We start from the raw sequence: 8,499 nt of genomic DNA, 5'->3' as shown, positions 1-8,499 counted from the left end.
GGGACTGTAATCCTTTGGTGCCAACAGTGAACACACACGCCCTGTCAAATCAGAGGCAAGAGCTTGGTTGTGTGTGGTGGAGTTTATTCAACAACCATCCCTGCTCAATAAATGAAGTTACTTTAGAAGGAAAAAAACCATAATTAACTAGTTTTCTCTACCAAATAAATGTTCACTGTAAACCATCTTAGTATTAAGGTCTATTTTTTATTTTTTAAACTTTATATATATGTATAAACAAATACAGAATAATCAGCATTGTAGCAAATAGCTTTATTTGTTAAGATATTTCACCAACCAGTCCCAGTAAGTACTTTAACCATTAAGAATTTATCTCTAAAGCAATTTCACAGTCTCAAAGCTTAAGCCAAGAAAACAAGATTTATTAGTCAAGCAACCTAAAAAACATCTTTTCTCAAAATTAATATATTTTAAGTTGTAAACTGATCTTTCAAAGCGTGACAACATCACTAAAGATGCCAGATGCCCCAGAACAAGTACTGCCTGAAAGGGGCTTCCCACAGAAGAAACAGCAGTGAAGACAAACCAGAAGCTAGGGAAGAAGTTATTGCCAACACATCTCCCCAATTTGAACAGTTATTTGCTGATTTGTAATGAAGGAAGGAGCATCTATGACATACATGTTTGGCTCTGGTACCAAATGTAAGAGAATAAAGTACCTGTCATTCCCAAATAACAGCATTTGGTATGAAAAACTTTTCCCCAACACACTGGATCATTAAAGACTTTTCATGTTTCCACTTAGAATCTTAAAATATTTTTTACAAGTTCCAGGGAACTGGATGTAAGTCACACATGGTCAGTACAGCACTATACAGACAAGATATGGGTCATCACACCCATCTGGAAGAAATATTTGAAGAAGTATTGCCATTTAAAGTATTCTTCTCCTGAGAAAAGAACGTTGGAATCTCGCCAGACTGTACAAATCTAACGTGGGTACAATCGGAAAATTGAATTATAATGTAGCAGAAAAATGGTTCTCACAACTATCTTGCTTTCCACAGTACAGTTGTTTACAGGGTAAAAAATAAAATTTAGGGCATGATTGTTTCTGTAAGGTAAAAGATGGAATACTTAGTAAACTCTACTTAGTGCTTAATTTTTATAGGAAACTGCTTACAAGTGGAGAAATTAAGGCACATGAACTTAAGCTCAATTTCAAGGTTATCTTGATCCTGAGAGAAAAAGCAGGGCTCCAGTTTCCAGGTCAGAAGGTAATAAATGACAAGTCTCCCCAAAGCAGAGAGCAGGGTTTCCTCCTTTAGGTAGATAATTTTAAGATATTAGTTTTGAAATGTATAATATACATTTCCTTAGAAATCTTTGGCATGTTCAAAGTCGTTAGAGGTGAAGGGTTCTGGATATCTTCTCCTGCAAAATATAAAACTACAGGGGAGTCACCCTGTAAGTTAAAACAAGAAGAAACAGTTGTAATTTGAAAATGACCTGAGTTCATTTTCCACGATTCTATCCTTGGCTTGCAGTCTCTGAATCTTGTGAAATGAAGCCAAGGGCACTGCCCAGCTCCATTCCCAGACGTCATTCTGTTACAGGGCTTATTCAGCCAGGACTTATTTCCACTTACATAAACAGAGAATTAAACCATATGTCTCAGTTATTTTTTTCCATAAACCTCCAAAATTGAAGATGTCAAACTTAACACAGTGGAATGATTAATTCACATGGAATTACCTCCAAAGCCAAGCGTTCTCATCCTTTCAGCCACGTGAAAGCCTCTGTTCCCGCTGAGATGTAAACAATGCTATTTCACCTAGTTCACTGTCTTTTGCCGTGGGCATGTTTCCCACCACCAGAACTCTCATCTCCTGAGTCTGCACTTGTTAAGAACTCGGGTCTATGCAGTCACCACGTGATAAACAGAACATACCAGGTAAGAGAAACCCTTTCCAGTTTGTGTTTCAAGTGCTCCCTGTGCAGTAGCACGAGAAATCCACTCTGACCACTAACAGCTTTACCAGAGGTCAGCAGCTAAGCGAGACTGATCTTTTTCAAGTATGAACACGCAGAGTGGGTGACGTTAAAGCTCTCCAGGCACATTCAAATCCAAACAAAGACCAAAGAACCCCGAACTCCACTACATAATCAGAGGAGTGGAGGTGCTGGGGTAAGGTCGCGTGTAAACGCACAGTGCTTCCGAAGAGCTTGAAAAGAATTTATCAAACCAAACACTGAGCGACAGAAAATATGGTCTTAATCCATATCAGAAATAAAGTAAGTCAGTACAAATGCTCAGAGCTGCACCAAAAAAAGGAGAAAGAGAAATTCCACGGCTAGTAGGTCGCTTCGTCCACGTCCTCGCTGTCTGCACCAAAATCATCTCCATCGTCGAAGTAGGAGTTAATGTAGTCATTTTCCTAAGTGAAGGGATATATTCCTTAGTCAATAGTGACTCAGCAACATTTATGAATATTATACAAAAAATGCACTCCGTTAATTTATAAATACCAAATTAAAGGAAAATAGAGAAGACCCGAAGAGAAAGCCTTTGCTTGTGACTGCTCTCCTCTTAGAAAGCAGTTCCACCCCTTTCCCTCAGTACCACTCCTTACAATGCTTAGCTGCTAACCAGATACGAGACCAGAAAGGCCGGGCTTCCATCCCAGCAGGAATGTGCAGGGCAGCTCCTCGCTGGAGCGACTCGGGGGTTTTAGGAGCTGCAACACTGGTCATTTATCTCACCAATGCATTGACCAACCAAGACTGTGTTTCCATCAACAGTCTTTACATTGCATCAGAACCCAGGCATGAAGTCACAAAGTGTAACAGCAACAGGGGGCACCATTTCCTATCACAGTGCAATCTCCTCCCCACCCAAACCTACGGGAAACCACATTCCATCCGTTTATGTTCCTCCCAGCTTCTGGCCGTGTCTTAGTTCTAGCCTGAGTAAGGCTTTCATGCCTCAAAATGAGTCCGAAGATATGTGTGCCTTCTATCAAAACTTCAAAAATCCATTTGAATACAGATTGAGACTTCTCAGCCAGGTGCAGGGTAAGGATTTTATATGGACTGTAATAAAGATCTTTTTTTTAATCAAGCAAAGTTCAAAGTGGTGAGATACTGGATCACATTAAGTGCAATGATAGCTTGCGTCCACACTGAGATACTTAGGGATGTGCAATGCTGGGGCTTGTTTTTACTATGATCCCGGATAGACTGGGGCATTGAAGGACACGGAGGAACAGGCAGGGAGCTGCTGTACATATGAAGAAAAACATCACTGGAAAACTAGCTATGCACTGAAGAAGCATGGTAGTTCATACCTGCAATTCTAGCATTGAGAAAACAGAGGGGAAGAAATGCCGACTTCAAGGCCAGCCTGGACTACACACACACACACACACACACACACACACACACACACACACACACAGAGCAAGACCCTGCCTCACCCCTGACCCCATTCCTCCAAATCTCTTCATCTCTGCTATTTATAGTGGAAACAGATAACAATTTTCAAAAGAAAGCTTTCTGAATACCAGCTTTATCTTACAGGTTTTCTTTGCAAACATCTGGAATGTCTATGCATTTCTGTTCATTGTGTAATACTTTGTCTTCCCTAAATCCTGCACGTTTATGCTTCCAACACAAACCCTCTGTGGCGTCCTAAAGTTGGCCTAGCTTCTCGGATGCCAAGAATTCCACAAACATCCAGAAACCAAGCTAAGGCCTGGGGCCTACACACTAGGGAGGGTGACAGGCAGAGCATTCAAATGAAGCTACCTAGTAAACAGGGCCTTGTTTCTGTGTGTAGGGAAATAGAAGCAACGAACTCATTCACACAGCAAGGAAGAGAAACCTGGCATTGCCAATCAAGCAAGTAGCACTTGTCTTTTAGACATGGGTACCTTTCCCAAGTATGTCTAGTGAGTCAAATGCTTACACTGCCAGCAATCTTGATGCAGACATGTTTGGAGAGCCTGCTGAGACCAATGGCCTGATTGGCTCTTGGCTTTCCCCTGAGCGCCAGGTTTATTCTTAAACTAAATATTCAAAATATCAGAAGAGAAAGAAGCAACTTCTTTAACATGTGTTACCAGATGATGCACTATACTCGCCAAAATAATGTTTATCAAGTCTCAATTCAATGAGTAAATTAATTACCATAAAATTTCAATTAATTAATTGATTAAAAAGAACAAAGAGAACTTTAAAGACAAGACCTCTAAGGGAGGTCCCTTTCTAGCCCTCACTCAGTCTCATTTCTCTGTAGCTTTGCTTTTCTATGAAATATAGAAACTTAAAATTTGTTTACTACATTATCACCCTAGCTGGCCTGGAAACACCGATGCTGGCCTTGAATTGAAAGTGCTGGAATTAAAGGTTCGCTCTACCACCCAAGATGATGAATTTGTAATTGTTACAACTAAAACTTAATTTTAACACACGCGGTCTAGACTCAATGGAAGTTGATTTTATCAAAATAGCATTTCTGAGCTGCACATAGTAGCTCTGATTTTATATTCCAATACCTGGGGAGCTGCGATGCAGGAGGACTGCTGTAATTTGTAAATTTGAAGCCACCCTGTGCTGTAAAGTGAGTTCCAAACAAGCTGCCAATAGATTAGGTCTTCTCTCCACACACACACACACACACACACACACACACACACACACACACACACACTAAAAGAGCATTATAAAGTCAGCTTTGTCTAGAATACTGGCATCTGCCATCCAAACTTAATGCCTCTCCAATATCCCTAGTGAATCCTACTGCAGTCCTTTCTAACCCCTCGAGTCCAGCTAACTTACCTGGTCAGTGGCAGAAACACCAAGCAGCTCTCAGCACCTACCTGCAGGCCTTCCCTGCAAGTTCCCTCCCCTAGAGCTCACTGACTCTCAAGGTCCCACAGGTAGTCTTGTTTTGTAGTCTGACAAGGTCAGGCTAGCTGAAGATAACCTTGAACTCCTGACCCTCCTGACTCCACCTTCCACGTACTGCAATTAGGAGCACGTGCCTGGTTTGTGCCCTTACAGCCTCCTGTTCTACACCACAGATTATTCTCTGTGTTGTAGCTGTAATGATTTCAGCCACATAAGGCTGATACTTCCGGGTTCTAGGGGCCAAGCACGTGCAGACAAGCCCTCAGGCAGAGCGCCTAATGCCCCCCTGGGATGTTAAAGGGCCCTGCGTGAGCCATGGATCACATCATGACTCAGCTAAACCCTTGCATGCATGCATGGATTACATCATACACATATGACTCAGCTAAGCCATTGTGTGCATGCGTGAGCCCCGTCATCTGCGTATGACATAGCCACGCCAACCCCCTGTGCGCATGCGCTAGGCAGCTTTTAAAAGGTGGACCCACCATCTTCCTCTCTCTGATAAACTCCTAAGCGGGGTTGTTGCATGTTACGTGTTTCCTTCTCACTCGAACCAGGTAGTTTCAGTAACAACTGCCTCCTTTCTGATTGTTTCCTCTGTAGAATAATTTCCATGAAGGAACGGTCATCTCTTCTCATACTCTCATGACCAAGCAAAAATCAAGCACACTCCTCAAAGTAAGAACCATTATATGCAGCTTGGCCATGGTGGTGCACGTGTTTAATCCCCTCACTTGGGAGGTAGAGGCTGGTGGATCTTCCTGAGTTCAAGGCCAGCCTGGTCCAAAGAGTGAGTTCTAGGACAGGCTCCAAAGCTACAGAGAAAGCCTTTCAAAAAAAAAATTTCTGCATCTATAAACTTGGGTTTTTGTTTTGTGACAAAGCCTTACCATGTAGGCCCAGCTCCTCACACCCCTCCCGCCTCATTCGGGAGTTTGCTAGGCTTACGGGCGCGATTTTGTTTGCCAATGGATGTATTACGCCATGGATAACTCTTATCAGCAGATTTTACCTCCTCTTGCTCCTCTTCATCGTACTCGTACTCCTCCTGCTCTGAGTCGTCTTCGTCGTCGCCATCTTTCTCTTTCTCTTTGCTCCCTTCTCTGTCTTCGTTTTCCTCATCCGATTTTTCGCCATCGCCTCTCCTTTCTAGTTCCTGATAAAGTGAGATTCATTAGCTCCCACGCGGACAATTATTCTTTGATCTACACACCCAGCCCAAAGAGAAGACTTATGGATCATTTTAGGTTACTCCTAAATTAACATGCCCGCCAGTCTCCCACCTCAGAAACAGGGTCACTGCACTGCCCGGCTTTCAGTTGTTAATTAACCTGGGGTTAGAATTCTAATCCACAATGCCTTCTTTCCATGATTCCTATCTCTATTCCTCTGAAAATGTGGGACAGGATTTAGTTTATCCCCCTTCCTATCCCCTTTGTCTTTCACTACTTCCCATTCCCAAGAATTTCTGCTTCATGATACATCTAGAAGGTTGAGAAAAAGGGATTAAAACACACATCCCTAACCACACCAGCTGTTATGCCCAGTTCTAGAAATAAGGAAGAGACAGAGTTGGGAAGCCATGACTGCTGGAGAATTCTTGTTTTCTACTTGAAAAACCACCATGCCACCAGCTCACAATTTTAATTTTACGAATGCCTCATTATCACCAATTATTTTTTAATCGACAAAGGTGACCCATTTTCATGACTGTCACTGTCAGTTCCCTAAGTTGGATGACCCTCACTTTACATAAGGGACAGAATTTCACAGGTTTTCTGTGAGATGGGCACAATAATCACTTTGTATATTCATAATTAAGGCTTCACATGAGTTAATTTCAGGTTTGTCTTAACACAGTAATTAGAAGAGCAATTAGTAAATTAATCGACTTTGCCAATTATTCATGAACAGAAGACATATTTTACATCCAGAGGATTCACAACTTAGCTCTTCTTTAACTCCCTGAATATTTAAAAATTCTTTTAATTCCAACTTGAAGAAGTTCAAAGGCAAAGAAAGAAAAGACAACTTTAAACAGACCCAGTTTAAATGAATTAGTTTTGAATGACTGTGTGTGTGTGTGTGTGTGTGTGAATGCACGCATGCATATTAATGTGTTCATGTGTGTGGACTTGCATGTGGAGACTGGAAATTGAAATTGGATATCTTCCTCAGTCACTCTCCATTTAGTTTATTAAAACAGGTTCTGGCTAGTTTTGCCAGCCTACTACTTGCCTTAGGGATCCCCAGAACAGTTCTAGCTTAGACACTATCTACACAGGGAGACTCCCTTGTGTGCCGCAGACAGTGTCCTCTGGAGAAAGTACAGCCACAGTCTGCCTTATGTGTACTTTATGTGCATCTTCTAGAACTCAAAACTTTACCAGCAGGCAGGATTCGTAGTCCATAAATCCCACCAATTATTCCACCTAGGTAAACCTGACAGTCATTGCTATTCCTTCATTGATCTTCCAGATTTTACATTTTAGACATATTGTCATCTTGCTCAAGTACTGTACAAAAACAAATTAGTAAAACTAGGAGCTACCATCAAGTGTATGTGCCAAAGAGGTCAGCAAAAACACACGGCAGAGGCAGGTGGATCTCTGTGAGTTCGAGGCCAGCCTGGTCTACAAGAGCTAGTTCCAGGAGAGGCTCTAAAAAAGCTGCAGAGAAACCCTGTCTCGAAAAACCAAAAAAGAAAAAAAGAAAAAAAGAAAAAAAAGAAAAAAAAAAAAAAAAAACACACTTTGAACCATCGACTTTCCTCTGTAAGTAAGGAATAAAACAACCTACCTGTCTGCTTTTAAGGACAGACTACACATAAAGCACTCATCAAATGGCTAGGCATATACACATTCTCAGTCAGTCTTGCTGTAATTAATTATCAACATCAATGCACACAAGCAGAAGGGTTTCATGGTGGAACCCTCAGGGAGAGATCAATGTGGCAATCACCAACTCTTTTATACGAGGCATAAAATGATTGCCCAACAGTTCTACTTCCTAAAACTACTCTACTCATGTGTGTAATGGTCTGTCCTGTTCCTTTAAGAGACAAGCTCTGCCCACTCCCTTCTCTGTGCTCAGAGAGCTGAGACAAGTGGATCTTCCTTCCACTTCCAGCTTGAGTTCCTTCCTTTCTGTCTCTCTCTGTTTCTCTCTCTCTCTCTTTGCCTCTCTTTCCCTCTCTCTTTCCATCCCCCTTCTCCCTCCCTCTCCCCTTACCCCTTCTCTTCCATAACCCGCAGAGGCTGGAGGCTCCTTGTGGGACCAGCTGACCCACCGAGGTCTCTCACTGCTGCAGGCTCCCTGCCTGGGACCCACTGCCCTCGTGGCCCGCTGCCTGCTGCCCGCTGCCGCCCTTCGGGGAACGATGCCGTTTTATTTTTACCATTATAATGTATACTTACATTATACATTTATACATATATACATTATACATTTATAGTAAGTATACATTATAATGTATACTTACTATAAAGCCACTATTCGTCAGTAAGGACTAGTTATTAAACAACTGTGGTTCACTCTAACATTGCTGCGACCAATGAGAGAATGAGGGAGCTCTGTAGAGTTGGATATGAAACCATGTTCATGGCATTTTATTAAGAAATAAAA

The 8,499-nt window shown here is 41.9% G+C and overlaps 1 protein-coding gene across 2 annotated transcripts in view; it reads right to left on the bottom strand.

Moving 5' to 3' along the window:
* Nucleotides 1-258: 258 nt before the first annotated feature.
* The window catches only part of Polr3g (RNA polymerase III subunit G), a 32,903-nt gene continuing 24,662 nt past the window's right edge, over nt 259-8,499 (bottom strand). For both annotated transcript variants that reach the window (XM_038321826.1, XM_038321827.1), the window contains exons 7-8: nt 5,888-6,031; nt 259-2,399 (exon numbers count right to left, since the gene is read on the bottom strand). In XM_038321826.1, coding sequence (XP_038177754.1) covers nt 2,316-2,399; nt 5,888-6,031 — 228 coding nt within the window. In that variant the 3' untranslated portion in view covers nt 259-2,315. The remainder of the gene's footprint in view (nt 2,400-5,887; nt 6,032-8,499) is intronic.

The sequence above is a fragment of the Arvicola amphibius genome, chromosome 3 (assembly GCF_903992535.2).
Source record: "Arvicola amphibius chromosome 3, mArvAmp1.2, whole genome shotgun sequence".
NCBI lineage: Eukaryota > Metazoa > Chordata > Mammalia > Rodentia > Cricetidae > Arvicola > Arvicola amphibius.
This window is presented reverse-complemented; position numbering and strand designations above follow the sequence as displayed.